This window comes from Canis aureus, chromosome 14 (assembly GCF_053574225.1).
Source record: "Canis aureus isolate CA01 chromosome 14, VMU_Caureus_v.1.0, whole genome shotgun sequence".
NCBI lineage: Eukaryota > Metazoa > Chordata > Mammalia > Carnivora > Canidae > Canis > Canis aureus.
The window spans coordinates 38,831,959-38,852,016 of record NC_135624.1 but is presented as its reverse complement, the minus strand read 5'-3'; the positions used below and the strand labels follow the sequence as shown (position 1 = coordinate 38,852,016).

At 58.8% G+C, this 20,058-nt stretch overlaps 1 protein-coding gene across 12 annotated transcripts in view; it reads left to right on the top strand.

Moving 5' to 3' along the window:
• SLC45A4 (solute carrier family 45 member 4) overlaps nucleotides 1-20,058 on the top strand; it is a 77,984-nt gene that overhangs the window by 51,865 nt on the left and 6,061 nt on the right. For 11 of the 12 annotated variants that reach the window (XR_013351963.1, XM_077847433.1, XM_077847434.1 and 8 more), the window contains 2 exons: nucleotides 17,708-17,896; nucleotides 19,710-19,889. Coding sequence is in view for 11 of the 12 variants with exons in the window: in XM_077847433.1 (XP_077703559.1) it covers nucleotides 17,708-17,896; nucleotides 19,710-19,889 (369 nt within the window). In the remaining variant the exon portion in view is untranslated. Of the gene's footprint in view, nucleotides 1-14,912; nucleotides 15,164-17,707; nucleotides 17,897-19,709; nucleotides 19,890-20,058 lie in introns of those variants that run through there. The other variant, XM_077847440.1, reaches the window with a different exon arrangement.

Below are 20,058 nucleotides of genomic sequence, written 5' to 3'. Positions count from 1 at the left end.
GGGGGAAGTGCCAGTTTAAATCCAGTCTAAGCCTTGTGTGTGTGTGTATGTGTGTGTGGCACTCGAATGAAGCATGTGCTCCCTGATGCCCAGTAAGCGTAAGGAGCGCCACAGCACCCCTGGCCATCCTCCCCACAGGAAGCTCTGCCACAGGAAAGCTGTCGTCCCTGCTTTACCTGGCCAGGTAGGGACCTGTTGTCAGGTGCCTTGATCCCAAGTGACCACCTGTTTTTTTGAAAGGAGCCTTTAGACTAGAAGCGAGTGTCATTCCTTTGGTAAGAATGCTGCCGAATTTGCCAGGCCCAGGAGGTGGGGGAGGTGGTGGGGCCAGCCCCCTCCTTCTTCCCGCGGCTCTGGCTGGCAGCGGAGGGGCAGGACGTTGGCACGGAAGGGACACCAGTTCTCCATGGAAGATGCCAGCCAGCAGCCCCTGAGCAGTGTCCTTGGAGCAGGCCCAGCTTAGCCCAGAGCACACGCCCACCGTCTGAACCCTCCTCACTCACAGGGGACACTGGCTTTAAATTTAAGATAGAGTTTTCTTCATTGGTAGCATTTCCACCAAGGTCAGAATTCAAAAGTTCTGATCATTCAAACGGTGAGATTTCTATCCCTCTCCTGCCCACAATTTACAGATTCATCCCTAGAGGCAGCCAGTTTCTTGGATCTCCTTCTAGAGACTTCTACAGGGGGGAAGACCCAAGACAAGTGCCTCTGTGACTTGTCACTGTCCCCATCAGCAGCTCCTGCCAAGCGTCCCAAGCAGATAAGGATCCTGATTTCAGGTCAAAGCAAAAAGCCTGTTTGTCCTGGCGTCTCTGGTGCCTGCGGGCTGGTCCCAACTGCGCGCTTGTAGCCTGTCCCCTGTGGCCTGGGCCCTGTGGCTTCAGAGTCCTGCCATCCCTTCCTCACCTGTCTGAGGGGCCGCGTTTCTTAAGCACCAGATCCCCATCCCACTTACTGAACAGGTCAGCTTTTGGAGGAGACTTTGAAAACTGCATTCTTAGGCCCCAGGCTCGAAGATTCAAGTCAAGGAGATGTAGGTGGCAACTCCATGTCCAGGTTCCAGGTTTTTTTTTTTTTTTTGGTAGTAGTGCCAAGGCTGCTTCAGCCCTTTCCAAAGAAGATGCTTCCTGGGAGCACCCACCTCAGTGGTCTGAGGGCAGAGGAGGGGCCGCCCAACCCTGGAGGTGAGCTGCCCGTTAGGGCAGTGTGCGTGGGTCTGTGCACCTGGTGGATCTGGCGATGGTGAGGATCAAGCAGAAGTAATATGGTCACTCTTGAAGGGCTGGGCAAACACCTGCCCCCGAGCCCTGGAGCAGCCCTTCCTACAAAGCAGGCACCTCTCCTGGGCCTATTCCCCATCCAGCACCCTTTGCTTGGGAAAAGTCTGCGTTCCCCTGCCCCTCCTTGGTCCCACGTGTATCCTCCAGGGAGAAAGAGAAGGAAAGCCATATTAAAGAAAAGAGGCTGTTTTGTTGAGGTCTCCCAGTTTAATGGATTAGAACTGGGTTATCTTTTTTTTTTTTTTTTTTTTTTTTAAGATTTTATTTATTCATGAAAAAGAAAGTGGCAGAGACACAGGCAGGGAGCCCGAAGTGGGACTTGATCCTGGGACTCCAGAATCACGACCTGAGCCAAAGGCAGATGCTCAGCCACTGAGCCACCCAGGCGTTCCAGAACTGGGTTATCTTTACAAGCTCCTAATTCATGGGGAAGATTAGATTTCAGCTTGTCTGACTGCTTCATCCAGGATGCGGGGCCAAGCTTGTGTGCATTCCATGCAGGTCTATTAAGAAAACCCCAGACTTTTCCTCATCCATCGCAGCTCAGCGTGAACCAGGATTTCTGGGCTGATGCGTTGTTACCGGAAGCTCACCTGTTCCTTCTGCGGGAAGAGCCTACCCTTGGGCAGCCTGCCTTAGAGAACAAAGGGCCTGCAGTGCTCGTCACCCGGCTGTGCTGCCTGGATTGTTGGTGGAGGGCTGACATTTGCAGGCGGCTCTGGCAGGGGCAGCAGTGGGACTGCACCCCACGGGCGGCCTGGCGGTGAATTGTGTGGGCTCAGGGCCCTCGGGAAGGCGGACTCCCTGGCCGGGCCCTTGCCCTGCAGCCACTACCTGCTTCTGCAGCTGACTCTCCATTAGTGGAAATGCATCTGGTGACTCTGCGTGTGCCTGAGAGAGCGTGGCTGGTGTTGACATGGTGGCCTGTTGTGTGGTCAAGTTACTGTTTTTCCTGCAAGATGCATTTAACTTGGAGCTTCCAGCAGGTGTGTTGGAAGCTGGGCAGCAAGTACGGTGTTACTGTAACTCCTCCTGCCTGGGAGGTAGCAGATTATGTTAACTGTACTTTCTGCAATTCACTCGCTCTTGCAGCCTTTCTTGGGAGTCCCCTTACGTATAATGACACAGTCTAAAGGGTCCAGAGAAACCTTTGTATTTTGTCTGAAGTTACTGGTGTTCCCTGGGCCTTCTGCAGATAACACTTGGTTGGTTTTCTTGTTTTGAAAAAGCAGACCCAGCAGCTGGCTACCCTGTTTCCTCAGTGCAGGCGGCATTCCTGAGACACACCTGCCTGGTCGACGCAGGCCCCGTGGCACCTCTGTCGCAGCATCTGTGGTGCTGAAACAGCCCCTACAGAAATCGACCCAGATGCTTGAACCCAGGGACACAGCATGAGTCGCCTCTGGTGCCTTGGTGCTGGCCTGGACTCTTGCTTCTGCTGAGGCATGGCTACCCAGGTTTGCAGAATGTGCACACGGACTGAGACAGGAAGGGAGTGGTGTCATGTAAGGGCTATTTCAAATAATCAGGTGGCCCTGTTAGCCTGAGGAAGCCGGAGCTCAGGAAGGCCGCGGCTGTGGTCTCTGAATGCCTGGTAAATGGGCAGGTGGTAGAGGTGGGAGCTGTGCCTGGGGCTCAGAGCCCAGAGCAAGAGACATGTCGCAGCTCACACCTGACTGTGCACCTGCTCCCCTAGCTGCAGGGATGTCCTCCAGGCCCGTCCCTCAGGCAGCATGAGGACCCTCAGCCTCACAGTGGCCAGGAAGCCCTGGGCAGTGTGTGGGACCCTTCCTTGAACAGAGGGGATGTTGTCTGGGAGTTTTTGGATTTTTAATTCTGCATTCCATTCTCCTGTTTTTTTTCTCTGGCAGCTGAACATCAGGCTGGGCGTGGCTGTCGCCTGCAGGCCGTTGAGGCTCATTATCTAACAGTTCTTCCCAGATCAGTGGAAACTGAGGCTGTACAAGTCTGGGGGAATTTTATCAGGCTCTCTTGGGTGGAACCCCAGGACCCCACCCGTCCTTCCTGCCACTTGGCTCAGCTCTTGGCTGATCGTTGGTCGCTTGTCTGCAAGGCCCTGGGGCAGGGGCGGGTCTTCCTTGTTCCCCCGAATCCCTTGACTATTGCATCCTGCGTGTGCACCCAGCATCTAGCCTCAGGCCTGGTTTGGGGGAGGTGTGCTCAGGCTGCATCCAGCTGGAATGTGGGACATGATTGTTCAGTAGCTGATGCTGTCCCCGGGCGGGGGCAGGGAACGCTGGACTCAGTGCCTTCCCCTACTGTAGGGGCTCCGTAGGGTGTAGAGGCAGGTGTACCCCGCATGACTGCAGGGTGGGTTGCGGGGCTGGGCCTCCAGGCTGGAGGTCCTGAGGAGAGCAGGGGTATGGTTGGTGCCCGAAATCGGACGGACCCTCCAACACACTAGTCTCAGTGAGACAGTCCAGGTGCAAAATGACAAATCCTGTATGATTCCACTTTGAGCGACCCAGAGGAGTCAAGTTCCTAGAGACCCAAAGTGGAGTGGTGGGGGCCGGGGAGGACAGGGACGAGTGTTTATTGGGGGCAGCTTGAGCTTTGCCAGAGGAAAGTATTCTGGGTGGATCTTGGTGACGGCTGTGCAGCAACGTGAATGTCACCAAAATGTACACTTAAAAACGGTTAAAGTGGCCAATTTTAGCTTATGTATATTTTGCCACAATTTTCAAAATGTGGAAAAAAAAAGGACGGGCCCCACAGACTATCCACCTAAACATTGGATTTCCTGCTGACTTGAGACTAAGGAAGCCTGAGGGGTGCCACGTGGCCCAGGCTTGGACACAGCAGACTACCTGCCCTCGTCCAGTGGGAGAGGCTTCCACGGCCCGCGGGCCTGGTGTCCTTGCCTGGAGTCCCGATAGGAAAGCCCACCGGGGTCAGGGGACCCTCACGGTGCCCTCAGAACACCGCAAAATGGGCTCTGGAGGACAAGCAGCATGCCAGGAGGACAGGTGCACGTTAAGGCAGGAGAGGTGGTCATAATCTCCTGAATTTTGAGCAAAATAATTGAAAAGGTTTGTGTGAGACTGTTTTGTTTGGACTGGGAAGTCTGGATTTCCTTGTGTTTCAGATCATTGTATTTTAAAAACAATGACCTGTCAGCTGTAGTCCTTTTTCCCAAGGAATTATGAGGCCTGTTATTCTTCCATCAGGCACTGAGGGAGCACCTACCTGCTAGGTGCTGGGCATGGCGCCAGAGTTCAGGTGGAGACGCGACATGTGACCAGGACAGTTGGCTGGGTGAGGTCATGGGTGGGGAGTCTGGGAGTGCGGGAGCCTTTGAACCAGGGATCTAGGGATTCTTCATCAGGGAAGGCCCGCGGGGGCTTATCTGTTCCACGAGCCGGCCCGAGGGCGTGCCCGAGCCGGGTGCCCTCCCAGGGCCTGGCTGAAGGTTGTGATTGATGGTCTGGAGAAGCAAGATTACGAGGACAGTTAGGTACTAGCTGCTGGCTGCTGTTGCAGGCGAGCATGGGAACAGCAGACAAGGCTCCCCACCTGGGTGCGGGGAGGGCATGACGGGAAGTCAGGAGGCTGTGTGGAGGAGGGCACAATGGGCTTCCTGTTGCAAAGAGTAAGTAGATGTCCAAAGTGAGGCAACGGTGAGTCAGCGCATTCTAGGCTGTGATGTAGCCGGGAGAGGTGTAGGGTGTAGGGTATGGTGCGGCTCGGCCAGTGGCAGAGGGCAGGAGCTCACCATAGTGGTGTGAGTGGAGATCCGGCCTCTGGTAGGAGGGATGGATCACAGGGGGCGTTACGCGCCGCTCTAAGGAGGTGATTCAGAGAGAAACGTGGACACAGAGAAACCTTTTTTCATATTGAGCATATGAGCATTGGTACAGCAACGGGTTTTTAGAAGCCTTGATAGTAAGCAGTGTATTGTAGTAGTTTCCAGACTTCCCAGATCGGTCTTCAAAACTGTGGTGACAAAACATGAAGCTGCTTTCCTCTAAGTTCCTTTTAGACTGTCACCTGCTTACATCTTGCGGTCTTTTATTTTTATTTTTTTAAGATTTTAAAATGTTTATTTATTTTTTAAAATTTTATTTATTTTTAATTTTATTTATTCATTCATGAGAGAGACACACAGAGAGAAGCAGAGACCCAGGCAAAGGGAGAAGCGGGCTCCATGCAGGGAGCTTGATGTGGGACTTGATCCTGGATCCCGGGACCATGTCCTGAGCCAAAGGCAGATGCCCAACCACTGAGCCACCCAGGCGTCCCTAAAGATTTTTTTTTTAAGAATTTATTTATTCATGAGAGACAGGTGGGGGGGGCGCAGAGGGAGAAGCAGGTTCCATGCAGGGAGCCCGATGTGGGAATCAATCCGATCCTGGGTCTCCAGGGTCATGCCCTGGGCCAAAGGCAGGTGCTAAACTACTGAGCCACCGAGGGATCCCTCTTGCTGTCTTAAACACTTGTCTGAGAGTCACCGCCTGTGTTGATGGTAATTGTGTTCACCAGCAGCAGCAATTTCATGTTGTGCTCCGCACGCTTCCTCTTCCGCCCGTCCCCGGGGAGGCCTGAGCTCAGAACCCTTCCCCGTTCTCATTCTTACCCGTTCTCGTTCTCACCCGAGCCCCTGCCGCCTGGGGCCTCCTACGGGCGGCCCCGTATTCTCACCTCTGCTAGATGATGACAGCAGGGCCGACTTGAATCACAGCCAAGCCGGCTTTGCGGGCTGTGTAGGCACAGCTGCGTTGTGGCTTTGAGGGGCTGTTCTCTGCACCACTCTGACTTCACACTCAGGATCTTTGTTTATTTTTTTCAAAAATTGTTGTTGTTAAAGGTCTTATTTATTTACTTGACAGAGAGCACGAGCACGGCGAGCGGGGGCAGCAGACTCCCACTGAGCAGGGAGCCCAAGGCGGGGCTCCATCCCAGTACCCCAGGGGCATGACCTGAGCTGAAGGCAGACGTGTAACTGACTGAGCCACCCGGACACCCCGACACCCAGGGTTTTACATGGGGCTCCTGTGCATCTGCTGTGTCTTACTCATTCTCCTGCGCCAGGAGGGGACAGGTGTCTGAGCAGAGGAGGTCAGAGGGGGTCGTTGCTGTTGACAGGTGTGGGGCGGGACCCTGGGCCGAGCCCGGTCTTCACCTCCAGGGGTCAGAGTGTGAGGAGCCGGAGTGTGCAGGTCCCCCGTGTTGGCCCAAGCGCTTCCCCTTCCTGGGAGGCAAGGCAACACGAACCCTCCTGTCCTCAGGGAGGCCAGCACTTAGAGGAGGGGACACACACTCAAACAGTAAGTCCCACAGCTGCTGGGAGGAGCATCTGAGCGGAGCCCGGTGTGGTGAGTGGGCCAAGGAGTGCCAGCTCTCCTGGGGCAGCACGGAGGCGCTCTGTCAGTGTCAGGGCAGTCACTCGGGTCCTAGTCATGGCCATGTGGAGGGGCATTTTCTGGAGGCAAGCCATTGGTCTGATCGGGACCAAGGGGCCAGGTAGAGTGGGCACGTTCCCCGACTGCTTCTAGAAGCCTTTCTTGGTGAATGGCAGGTGCTTGTGGGGAGGCTGGGCTCTGTGGGATGCAGAAGGCAATGTCACAGCGGGGAGGCCCTCGCAGCAGAGCCTGCCTTGCACGCTGGCCCCAGGCCTCACCTGCCACCTTGGCGTCTCCCGAAGGTCCTGGGCTAGGCTGCCCTGTGTGGGATGCAGTTTCCTTTGGTTCTTGACTTCAAAGCAGGCTGCCTCCTGCCTGGGCTGGGCCCAGCAGACCTGAGGCTGTGGGAGGTCAGGGAGTAGGGGTCGGGGCCTGGTGGCGAGGGCTGCACAGGGCTCATCAGCCACGATCCAGGCCTCGAGCCTGGCGTGCGCACCTGTGAGCACACCTGTAATGTGTGTGCCCTCAGCGAGATGCTCGCGGTGGCCTTTGGGGGGTTTGTCCACCTCCTTTGAGCTGCACTTTGTCCTTCACTGGCCGCCCTCTCGTCGCCGTCGTTGGGATGGTCTCTGGGAGCTGTGCTGAGCCGCATAGGTCTGTGACTCGAGGTCCTGTGGGAGCTTGGGCCCCGCCAGCCGGTGCCTGCGTCTCCGGGGGCCTGAGCACCGGGCTGTGCACCTTCCCGATGAGGGCAGGGTGCTCTCCTGGCCCGTGTTTTCTGAGTGGCCGCAGCACATGGGAGCTTCCTGGCCCAGAGACCGAGGGTTGTGCTTCTCCCCCCTGACGGAGCCAGATGGCATACGCTCTGCACTGTGCAGAGGCCAGCGAGCTGCCTTTCTCGTGCCCCGTTGGCTGGGAGCAAGTGGGCTCCCGGAGAACTTGCTTCTGAGCATGTCCTTGGGCTCTCAGGTTGGCCTCCCACCGTTTTAAACTCCCTGCCCACAGAAAGCTTGATGGTATGGCAGTCCCAGCGACACAGGGAAGGAGGCTCGTGTCTTCTAGTGGAATCTGCAGAGGCCTCCCCCCGTCCGTGTCCCAGTGTGTAGGGTAGGACCTCCTAGGCCAGGTGTTGGGAGCTGTGGGGGCTTCTGAGTCCAGGACCTCTACTCACTGAGGGTTTTAGGAGGCTGCAGGCTGGTGGGTGGTGGGGAGGCCCAGGGAAGCGGAGGACAGTTAGGAAGCGTTGCACTCAGAAAATCCTGTCTGCAAAGTGGTGCCATTGGAAGCTGTGGGAGGGCCCAGAGGAGTTGGAGGCCCTGGAAAGAAGAGGGCCGGAGGAGTGGTTGGGGAGGAGGGGCCTACACTGCTGGGCTCTGGGGCTGCTGGGGTGGCTTCCACCAGCATCATTGGGTGGATGGTGGCCCTTTCTCTGAGTTAGGGGACCCTCGAAGGGATCTCGATTTGGAGCAGCAGATCAGGATATGGTTTCCGCACATGTTGAATTTGAAGAATCATTATCCTCCATCTGGGCCTGGTCCTCTTGGTGGGTGCTGCTGGCTTCTGGAAACCACGAAGCTGTGAAAGATGGCAGCAACTTGCACCCATCCTGACCCAGGAGCTGAGGCCTAGCTGTAGGATTAGCCGTGCATTTTGTGCACTCCAGGAAGCTTCTGGAATCTTAGGCTGAGCATCTCGTGATTTCTTGTACAACTAAGGTATCGCGGTGATGCCGTCATGAAGACGCTTGTTGCAGTATGTATTTTGGAGCTGTGGGGTGGGTGGTTGTGCTGGTAGTTGGGGTGAGAGCAGCTGGTGCTCCAGCTGGCTGCGGGCCGTGCTCCCGAGACGCTTCCCGGAAGGAAGGAGCCCGCAGCAGCTGGGCGCCAGGGCAGTGGGAGGTTCGCACCCCTGGCTTTGCAGAGGCGCGGTGTCCCGCCAAGTGCATCCAACCGGGCTGCTGCGTCTCCTCCTCAGTTCACATAGGACCGGCACCCCCTGCGGAGTCATCGGGCGCCCCTGGTGGGGGCTGCTGGGGGCTGTCTGTGCACATTATGCGCTGGAGACAGCCCCGCTCCGGGGCCAGCGGGGGCCAGGGGGTGCTTGTTTTACCAGAAGAAAGACCACTTGGAATCCACCAGAATCGAGTGGGGCCCTCAGTAAGCTTGAGGGACACCATTTCTAAACTGCTCCCCTGTGACGTGGCACAGGGAGCCCCCAAGAACCTCTTGAGCAAACTTCTTCATGATCCACCCGCAGAGAGCACGGAACGATCCAGCTGACCGCTTTCCCCTCTGTCCCTGACCTCAGGGGGACCCGTGGCCCCCACGGCCCACCCAGCTGGGGCTGCAGCTCCTGGGTGTCTGAGCCCGCTGTTTAACGCTGGGATGGAGGATACACGGGAGCGCCGCCGGGGTGCAGGGTCGCCTCCGAGAGCAGGCCCGGCTGGCGGGGGGCGTCTGGATCCCTGGGAAGGGCCTGTGTGTACACACACGCGTCCTGTTCCTCGTCACCTGAAAACGCCACTTGCTGCTCCAGGTGGGGCCCTAGGACCAACAGGGAGCTCCCTTCCCAGGGCTCTGGGGTTCTAGAACATTCTGTGTGGCCCACTGTAGACCCTCCGCGTGCGGGGACCCCTTTCCTCCGTGGGGCCTGTGCTCTTGAGCCCGCGGCCCCTACACGGGCCTCGGGTGCCCAGGGCCTCCCCAGGGACCCCACGGGGCTCGCTGACTTCGGTTCCTCAGAGGGCATTTCCCACAGAGGGCTGGTTCTCACGAGTCCAGCGTTATCGTGGAATTCTTGTCTGAGAATACAAACATATCTTGATGTGGAAGGCTTTGTCTATTGAGAGAAAGAATGTACGTTCCTATTCCCGGTTCAGATCTTTTGTTAAACATTTATAGGCCGCTTTCCCGCCCCCCCCCCCCCCCCCCCCCCGGCCCCTCTGTTGAATGGGAGCCGCGGCGCGTGAGCAGCGTGGCCGCCGCCGCCGTGACCTCACGCGGCCTCCACCGAGGCTGACACACTGAGCATTTCCTGTGAACGGGGAGCCTTCCTGGTCCCACCATTGTTGTCCGCTTCTGCCCGGGAGAAAACAAAAATTATTTACTACGTGCGGCGTGGTGTTTGTTGCTCGCCGTGCTGGGAAGTGCTGGGAAATGCGTCGCTGGAGGGGTCCCAGCGCGGCTCGCGGCAGCGGGGACACTGGGGACGCCGGGCTCGCTGGCCCTGGGGCTGCTCCGGGGCACGACGGCACATGCTGGTCCTCCCCCTCCCCCGCGTGCGGGGCAAAGATCGCTGCCCCTGTGCCCAGCTCGGGGCCCCCACCCCAGCTGGTCGGGGCGCAGCCTGGGGTCCGCGTTCCAGAGCCTACAAGAGCGACCCTGGGCTGGCCCGGCTGCCCGGCCCCTGGGCTCACCCTGCGCTCATCCTGCATTTTCCCGCCTTCCCAGGCCTCTGCTCTGTGGGCCCCCCTGTGGGCAGTGTGTCCTCGGGTAGACACTTGGGGTGCCCAGTCAGAGGGGGACCAATGAGGACCCGAAGCCCGGGAACCCCGCGGGCCTGGCGAGCCACTCTGGCAGATGCGTGACGCGGCAGGATCCGGCCCAGCCTCCCCACCCCAAGTGCTCAGCTCGAGGATCCCGGCTGAGGCCTCTGAGCACAGGGCTGCAGGCCTGGGGTGTGTCGAGGAGAGCGCCCTAGATGGTGGGCTGGGAGGGAGGTGGGTAGTGGGGTCAGGGACAAGGTGGGAGGCCTGCCCACGGCCTGGGGTTGGGGTGGCAGCGCAGAAGGGGAGGCAGGGCTCTGCTTGGGCAGGGGGAGCTCCAGGTCGACAGGGATTTGGGGGGTCACAGTGCAGATTGTGGAGGAGGAGGGGCCCCCCAGGGAAGAGAGCCCCCTGGCATGAGGTGTGCTCGGGGCGTGGAGTCGGGCTCCAGGCACTGCTGCCCAGCAGCGCCTCCATCCAGCACGTGGTTTTGGTGCCCGCTGTATGCACCAGGCGTGTGATGCCAGCACTCTGGCTTTGTGGCTGAGTTGAACACATGAGGGCCCACTCGGTGGGCAAGCAGGTGACATTGGTGGTCTGTGCCAGGGCGGACCCGGGGGAACTGTGGGGGTAGGCCGGACTGCAGCAGTGGAGGGGTGAGCCCGGGGCAGGGGCAGGGGCGGCCGGTCAGGATTGGCGCCATGGGGAGAGGATGCTCAGCCCTCTGCAGGGCAGTGCGTTTTGTCTAGGCACGTAGGTCCCGAGCCCCCCTGGAGGGTGGGGTGGCTCCCCACCAGCCCATCGTCTCTTGGGGACCAGCCTCCTCCTTCCTCAGGCTGCCCAGCGCCCTGTGTGACTAGGACCCCGGCCGAGGCACGGTGGGGGGGAGCTGCTGACCGGTGTCCGCTGGAGCGGTTTCCTCGTGTGTTTCTAAGATTTGGGTCTGAGTTACACGAACGTTCGGTCTCAGTCCTGTGCCTGTTCTCAGAAGGGAGCGACCACATCGTGGTGCTTGTCTGACCCACTTCTTGGCCGCCACACCCGTGTTGTCGGAGCATCTACAGGGCCGTGTCCAGAGCGGGACCCCCACAAGCCCCATGGGGGCCTCAGAAAGGCTGCTTCAGCCCACCTGGCACAGGAGACAGCTCACCGGGAGGAAGCCTTGGGGGGCAGAGTCGGTCGGGTGAGCTCAGTTGCGGTCGGGTGAGCTCAGTTGGGGTCTGGGGGAGGTGCACCCCGGCTGTACTCCTCCCGTGCGCTGGCCCGTGCCAAGGACAGCACGGGAGCACTAGGGCCCCCAGGGGCGTACACGCCACTTCCCGGCTCATCCAGCCATGGGCCTGTCCCAGACACTGAGGGGCGGTACTGGCCGGAGCATGAGCCTGAGCACACCTTTGGGCTCATCTGCCGCCGTGCCCCCCACCCCCCATTTCTGGGCATCTGTGGGCACAGCACCTGTCGGGGGCAGTGCAGGCTTCTGTCCATGCTTTTGGTCCTTCCACATAGGGGCAAGAAGCCTCGTTTTCCAGAGGGCACCTTCGCTGGAGTGGCTTCCCTGCCTGTCCCCTCGACAGGCCGCTTCTCTGCCCACGTCCGTGTTGTAGCCCGTGCTGGGGAAGGGCACAGGCTTTGTGTCCGCCGGACCCTGCTGTGTCTCACCCTTGCTGGCCTCGAGGACTTCGTGGGGATGCTGTCCCGGCCTGCCATCAGCCAGGGGCGGGTGGGCAGTGGGTTAGCTGACGTGGGTCGGGGTCAGGGCACGCCTCCCACCCAGCAGGCGTTCACGGCCCAGGTGGTGGTCTGCACTCCGCAGCCAGTCTTCAGATACTCGTGTCTGCGTGAAGCTGTGCACCTCGGAGATGCTTAAGGATGTCTGTTTAAGTTCAGGAGGGATTACGTGCAAACAGTTCTCTTGTGACCAGCCCGGTGGCCTCTTGGCGCTTGGTCACAGCTCTGGAAATGACTGAGCATGGCCAGAAGGAAGTGCTGGGCTACTGCTTATCCCTCCCCACCTGAGGCCAAGTCTTTAAGGGACTGCTTTTACTCCCAGCTTTCTCTCTGCCTGTTGGCACAGTGGAACTGGGTCCTGGAGCTGATGCCCGAGTGTGGTGCGCCCAACATTAAAGACCCATCAGGGGGGCGTGCACACCCATCTTCACTTGCGGGGTGGCTGCCTCCTGGTGCCCAGGGGGTGGTACATGTTGCCACGCATGTGTGCTGGAGCTCTGCACATGCCCTCCGTGTACCCCTCATTCTGCCCTCTTCCTCTGAACCCTGGCTTCCTACCCTGAGGCCCTCACACCCTGCAGGTGCAGCTGGTCACCAGGACCTGGGGGGAGCCGGCCTTCTCCCGTGTGGGGCTGCTTTGCTGCTGGCGCTCTGGCTGGCCATGACGCGTGACCCGACTGGAGGCTGTTTGTGCCCAACAGAGTTGCCAGTGTGGTATGGCAGCAGGAGGATGTGGGCTCTGGTGACAGTGCCGAGTTCAGGCGTCGGGGTGTCACTTGCCTTCAGTCCAGGCAGTTCCCCTCTGAGCGTTGAGTCCCTCACCAGTAGAATGAGTTCAGTGGTACGAAGCTCTCTGGCTGCCTGTGAGTATATCTGCGGCGCGGCTGTGCTCTGTAAATTGTCACGAGGTTGTGGTCATCAGTGGGACATGAAGAAAATGGGGTGGCTTGGGGCACCAGGACATCGGGAGCTGTACCCCCCACCAGTCAGCTACCAGCCCCCCACCTGGACTGCCTGGGCTGTGCTGGTGGCAGTAGCTCACCCACCCACCTGTCACTTAGCCCCTGGGCCATGGGTCCCTCTGTCATCCTGCACAGTTGGCCCCTCTCACAGGAGCTTGGGCTGTGGCAGTTCCTGAATGACACCCTTTCTTCAGTAAATAGTGACTGAGGCAGAGCACACCCAGTCCCTTTCGTCACAGGGCTTACCGTGCAGGGAAGCCGGCCACAGCTCGGGTGCAGTAAAGGCACTACTCGGCCTCACAGAGCTGTGCAAGGATCAAATGAAATGCTAGAACTCGACATTAGTCATTTTGAAAACCAAGCAGAAGGAGCGCGGTGACTCGCATCAGAACAACTGTTCTGCCGTTAACAGAATTTGTGGACCAAATGTGAAAGCAGCTCCCCGAAGCCGCTGGAACATTGGGAAACAGAAGGGAACAGTGCTGGGCGAGCTCTCGTCGTTTACAGCCTTCACCCTACAGACGGGCCTTGTTTGATGCCACACGGCAGCGAGGACAGCTGGACATGTGCCCTGTTGCTGGAAGGACTCCGGGATAAAGTTTGGAACAGAGTTTGAGTGGGGTACCTTCTGCAGCCAGGGGAACCCAGGGACACTGGGGACATCTCTGCTCGTATCTCTGATTTTTTTTTTTTTTTTAATTTAAGTTTTATTTATCCGTTTTAGAGAGAAGACAGGCAGGGGGAGGAGCAGAGGGGTAAAGAGTCTTGGGCAGGCTCCACATTGAGCACATAGCCTGATGAAGGGCTTCATCCCATGACCCTGAGTTCACGACCTCAGCCAAAACCAAGAGTCAGAGACTCAACTGACTGAGCGACCAGGCGCCCCTCTGATGACTGGTTCTTGAAATGTGGATTTATGAGCCAGATTCCAAGCAGCTCAGTGAAAAGAAGGGAACAGATTTCCTGTCTCCTGTTGCAGGAGAAAGTTTTGAGTTTGAGTCTAGCCAAGTTGGTTGTTAAAATGAGAATATCAACACCCTTCAAAGGAATGTAGCAGAATATAGAGTCTCTACAGTATGTCCTTCATAATGTCTAGGGTATAGCTTGGTATTCTTGGAGATAAGAAACAGGGAAGATGAAAAACGTGACCCTTAGTCCAGTTTAAAGGTGATGGTGGAGACTCCTCCCAAGGTGGTGACTCACCTGGGAATCATCAGGCTAGTGTAAGAGTGCTCAAGGACGTGAAGGAAGACCTCCTGGTGGGAAGTAGGAGATCTCAACAGAGAAACTATTGAAGAAAAAGAAGAACCAGATGGAAATTTCTAGAACTGAAAAATATAACACCTGAAAAAATCAGAAGCTGGGGTAGGGCGAGACAACATACTGAAAGCTTGTTGGGCAGAAATGATGGAAGAACGGGGAGGACCGAGTTGGAGAACAGGAACGAGTGGGGCCTCTGGGCGCGTGGGGGCAGAGGCAGCGGGTCTGTCCCACCTGTGGTTGGGGTCCCAGAGGATGGGGCGCAGCAGATAGAACTAACAAAATTTCCCAAGCGTGCTGAAAGGTGAATGTGTACAGGCTCGGGGAGCTCAGCAGAGGCCAAGCAGGAGAAAGGAAAAATAAAACTTTGCTTAGGCTCATCATAGTCCAACTGCTGAAAAGCAAACCAGACCGAGAAAATCTTAAGCACCCAGAGGAGAGGAAGACATTTCACATCTCCAGTCGCATGAAATGTCACCGCCTTCTCTGCAGACACAGGGGAACAACCGCCTCACAGCTCCCGAGGGCGATGCGGGAGGAGTTACCCCAGAATTCTTTATCCAGCAAAAATACCCTTTAAGAATAAAAGTGAGAGGGATTTTAGAGAGCACTTGCCGTCAGCAGATTGCTGGAAGAAATGCTGAAGAGACTAAAGACAGTCCTTGAGGCAGAAGGGACGTGGTGCCACGTGAACACTCAGGTCTTCAGGAGGGAAGAAGAAGATGTTGAATAGGAGGTAAAAATAAAAGGTTTCCTTTTAATTCCCTTAAAATAAGCAGGGCTGTTTAAAACAGCACAGCGCAGAATGAGGTTTACGCAGTCTGCGGGTATGACGCATGTAGCACCTGTAGCCTGAGGAGGCTTGGGGACAAAGACACATCCGAGAGGTTCTTGCTTACGTGCTGGGCTTATCATCCGCTAGACTGAGGAGTCGGCGTGTGATGAAATCTCTAGAGCAGCTACTCAGGATAATGCTGAAAAGGCAGCGTGGACGTGAAGGTGGAAGGCAACACGGGATTCAGTTAGCTTGGCCCAGAGTAGGCAGGAACGAGAGGTGCAGAGAAAGCAAGGAATCCCCTCAGCCAGGTAAGGAATCCCGCTGTGCGCAAGGGGACACGATAGTCCAGGAGAAGGACCAGCAGAGAGATGAAGAGCGGCTGATGTGCGGAGGGCCACATGCTTGGAATACGCCGTGGGGCGGATCGATCTGCCGCGCAGGTGGGAAGCCTGAGCCCCGGGGAAGCCACGCTAGCATCCAGGTGGACCTCCCGGTAAAGACGGGCATGGCCTGCAGAAAGGTCAGTGAGATGGGGCACGGGCACAGGGATGCGTGTGCTCCTGACACCGCGCTTGGGGATCCCGAACACAAAGATGAGCAGGATCCAGGATTTTGCTGCCACAGCCCCGGGGCAGGCCCAGCAGGTCAGGGGTGCGTCGTGTGCTGAGGCAGGGGCCTTGAAATGTGGTGCCAGGCTGCGGTGCAGCAGGTGGGCAAGGCCCTCTGCATCTCGCTGGAGGCCGTGAGCTTGTCGGAACTTGGGGTCTTGGAAGGGCTTGCCGTCACGGGGTAGATGGATGCAGGCCTGGTAGGGAGGGCGTCCCGGGCTGGGGGGGACCAGCCACAGCCAAGGACTGGGCCGCAGGGGGGTTCGTGGGCTGACCTCTGCAGCCCAAGGATGGGTTAGCAGAGGGTTGGTGGTCAGGGTCTTCTCGCTGGTCCTATAGGCACATCTCAGGGTTTGGTGCAGTTCAACAAACATGAGCCCCTCGGCAGGTCTCCTACCACGCGGGGACAAATAAACCAGGGACCACCGTCAGAAATGCACGGTCTTTGGGGGTTTAGGACTTGTGGAAACCGAGCAGTGGTGGTACTCGGGCCTTGGGGACCTCCAGAAGGTGCTCCCCGCCGGAGCTGCAGACAGCGGGAGGTGTGCAGCAAGGCCAGGCCCTGGGAGGGAGGGCAGGTGTGGCCAGGTCCCCTGGTGTGCATGCGTGAGTGTGAACTCTGCCAGGAGCCACGTGTCTACAGGCTGGCCAGTGTTTGTTAGTCACGTTGTGCCCTATTAAAACCCCAACCAAAGTAAGAGTCCATGTGCCCTGGAGTAAGGACGCGTCCCATCCTCTGAGATAGTGACCGGGTCGGGTCGCACACGTGGGGTAGGTTTGCCAGCGGTCATCTCTGAGGATCAGGGTGCGGCCACGGGCTCCCGCACGGGGCAGTGCCGGCCTGGCCTGTGCAGTCCGTGTTGCCCCCCCTCGCCCGCCCGGCCCAGGCCTGCGTGGCAGCCGTAGCACACCCAGGGACACGCTCGGCATGCCGCTCATTTCCTGGGACATCCATATGGTCTCTGACTTGAATAGGAACAGCGCTCCCCCTCCCTAAAGCTCTGTACTGTGGAGGCCAGAGCAGACGGCTGCACTGCAGACCGTGTCGCTGCAGGGTCCTTCCCCTGCCAGGTGCGCGTGGCCGATGTGCTGGCCGGCACCCCGTGTCCCGGGGCCTGTGGGGTGCAGAGCCCTAGCTGGGGATCGCTGGCACGCTGAAGCCCTCTCATGCAAGTTAACTTCATTGAAGTAGGACGCAGGTGCGTGATGGGCGCCTGGAGTGAGGTGACCTGTCAGCAGTGGTCCGTCCAGATAAAGAACTGAACACATTGGCCCCGAAGCCCCCGCCCCCAAGGTCGACGACAGCCTATGAGCCCCTGTGGCCTTCACGTGCATGGAACCCAGTGTGCGCTCCTGTGGCTGCGTGTGTGGGTGCAGCCTGCCCCTCCCCCCAGCTGCTGCATCTCACTCTGGGGTGTGGGTGTGCCGTTCCACCCGCGATGGGCACGGGGTGTGTGTGATAGGGTGGCAGCATGTAGGCTGAAGGGGATCCTCGCTTCTCACTGTGCGTCTCGTGCAGAGTCCGTAACCTCTCTGAGCTTCAGATTCCCCACCTGGAAAATGGGTGCACAGGGATCCCTGCCTCCCTGGGCGGGCAGGGGATCAGATCAGAGTGACTGTCTCCTGCCAGTAGACACCTTGGCTCCAGCTGAACTCCCGATGATGCCTTCCCTTCTCGTGGGGCCCTCAGTGGTGCCTCGGAAGGCCGCTGCTGGGGGCATTTAGGACGCCCATGGCTAGGTGGCCCCCTCAGAGGCCTTCCGGGGATATGTTCTGGCCAGTGAGGCCCAGAGTGGCTCCAGTGCAGGTCCTCACTACTCCTGACTACTCCCCTGGTCGCGGGCTGATGTGGGCCTGATGTCTGCTGCCTGTGGGGTGGCGGTAAGCACCTGAGCTGTGGGGTCCTGGTCAGCACTAGTGCAGGAGAGAGCCGCGTGCCACTGGCCCCACGGGGCCTGGTCTCCACGTGTGCGTGGCCGGTCCAGGCTCTGCTTGTCACACCGGGTGCCTGGGTGTGGGTGCACCTGCAGCAGGTCCCAGGGGCTGGTCCCAGGCTGCCTGATGCTTCTCACGGGGCTGTGGTTGGTTCCCATCTCTCTGCTTCCGAGGGAGGCACCAGGACCCCGTGGCGTCTCCTGCACCCAGATGTGTGTGCCCATGTGCATGCGCGCCTGTGCCGGCGGCGCCCGTCCCCAGGGCGCGGGGTCCGCGTGTGTCCCGACAGCCTGCCCGTGTCTGCCGCAGGCCTCCCGGAGCAGTACTACAGCCTCACCTGGTTCCTGAGCCCCGTCCTCGGCCTCCTCTTCACGCCCATCATCGGCTCGGCCAGTGACCGCTGCACCCTGAGCTGGGGCCGCCGGCGGCCCTTCATCCTCGCCCTGTGCGTCGGCGTGCTCTTCGGCGTGGCGCTCTTCCTGAACGGCTCCGCCATCGGTGAGTGTCCCTGCGCCCCGAGAGCCCTGCGGGGGGCAGCCTGGCGGCGGCGGCTGCCCTGGGGCTTCCGGGCCCCACGTGGGAACGCCGTGGGGACCTGTTCGCAGGGAAGCCCTTCCTGTTGTGACCCGCTTGTTTTCCTTGCGTATCTGACAGCACGTCCTGTTTCCAGCCTTGCTGCAGAAATTCCCTCTCCGTTTTTCTCCGTTTCTCAGACTTGGTATTGAAAGCGTCCAGACCCAGTTCCATACTTTTTTTTTGTTTCACGTACTCGTGGTTTGTTCTGCCTTTGTTGTTGTTGTTGTTGTTGTTTGGTGTTTAATTAAAGCAGCTCTTTGTGGGAAAATAGTTTTTGCCGTGAGGGAGCCCATCAAAACTGCCAAAAACAAAACCTTATTTTCTGGCAATGACTGTTTAAGGCGGAGGCTTCATCTGTGATCCGACGTAAGCGGGCATGCCCCACGTCTGCGACAAGTGAGGTGGAAGCCAGTGATGTGGGAGCACTCACGAGGTGCCCCAGAAACCCTCCGTTTCCCCGAGGCCCCTGCTCCCTGCTGGCCTGGAGTCCAGGCCCCTGTGGGCGGGGGGCCGCAGGCTCTAGCAGGTGGTCACCTCCTACCTAGGTGGCCAGCGTCCCCTCCCAGCACACGGACCCAGAGGGAAAGCTGTGGCCTCGAAGGCTGCGTCTGCGCAGGTGGTCCTGCTGGAACGTGGCCTCAAGGGGCAGGGACGGGTGGGCTACGGCCCCGCCCTGACGCCCTCTCTCTTGGGGAGCTCACGCTTCTCCTGGGCTTCTCCCCCACACCTCCTGTGCTGCCGCGAATCTGCTCGGGGCCCCTGTTCTGTACCCGCTGCCACCTGCACATGCGTGGGGACAGGATGCCAGCAGAGCTCAAGCACCAGGCTGTAGCTCCACCATCGGGGTAGCGGGTTGCTCTCTGGGTTCAGGGCATACTCCCCAGGACAGGTGAGACGTGGCTGTGCTTGGAGCTGCTTTGGGTGCTTCCAGCCCACTGAGGGAGGAATGGTGCTTGAGCAGGGCCGTTCACATCGCTCCTCAGGGCCACGCGTTTCTGGCACCCAGGCCCTTCCTAGAAGGTGCTTGACCGGCCCTGGGGGTGGGGGTGGGCGTCGTGAGTACTTCCCATTGTGTCTCGCCCGTGGTTCTGGCCAGTGCCTTGGGTGCCGTCTGCCTTGGGAAATGTTCTCAGTGTTGGCCTTAAAACGTTAACTCTTCTCAAAGCAAATTAGAAAATAAACCCGGGGTCACCATGTAGTGTCTGTTAGACAGATTCAGTCTTTTTTTGGAGGGTGTGAAACCACAGCGGATAAATAGGGACGTGTGTGTGGATGACCGGGGAGACCCACTGAGGGGGCTCCCCTGCAGGCGCTGGGCCAGGCGGGTGCACACGCTCCCCCCCAGGCCCTGGCTGGCAGCTGATCCTGAACCCTGGCAGTGCGTGCACCTCAGGGTGTCACCCATCACCTCTTCTCACTGGTGCTCAGTTAGTGCTCCCAACACCGCCCTGCTTCCCCTATGAGGGTTGGGGAGGAAGGACCGTTTTCCCTCTTTAGCTATGAAGGGTTAAAGATAAGTGAGCTCCTTGAGGTTCACCCAATAGCTCACGTGACTGGGGAGAAAGAATAACCCTACAAGCAACAGAAATAGAAAAAACCAAAGCCCATCTTCTGTCCTAGAGTCTGTCCCAAGGGACATGCCCTTTCTGACCTTGGCCAGAGCGTCCCCACCTCCCCTTTGGTGGCCATCCTGTCCTAGGAGCTGAGGCCTGACTGCCCTTGTGCATTCATTCAGGCCTGTCCCTCGGTGATGTCCCCAACCGGCAGCCCATTGGCATCGTCCTCACAGTGCTGGGGGTGGTCGTCCTGGATTTCAGCGCCGATGCGACCGAGGGCCCCATCCGTGCCTACCTGTTGGATGTGGTGGACAGCGAGGAGCAGGACATGGCCCTTAACATCCATGCCTTCTCTGCTGGTGAGCGCACGCCCCCCGCCCCCACCCCACCCCCAGCCCTTACCCGGTTCCTCCAGGGAGGACCAGCCGGGGAAGGCTGTTCCCGTGGCTCCCTCCTCCCCACCTTGGGGTGGGGGTGCTGGATGGCTGCTCGTGGGCAAGGCGGTGAGCAGGCCGCTGCTAACCTATC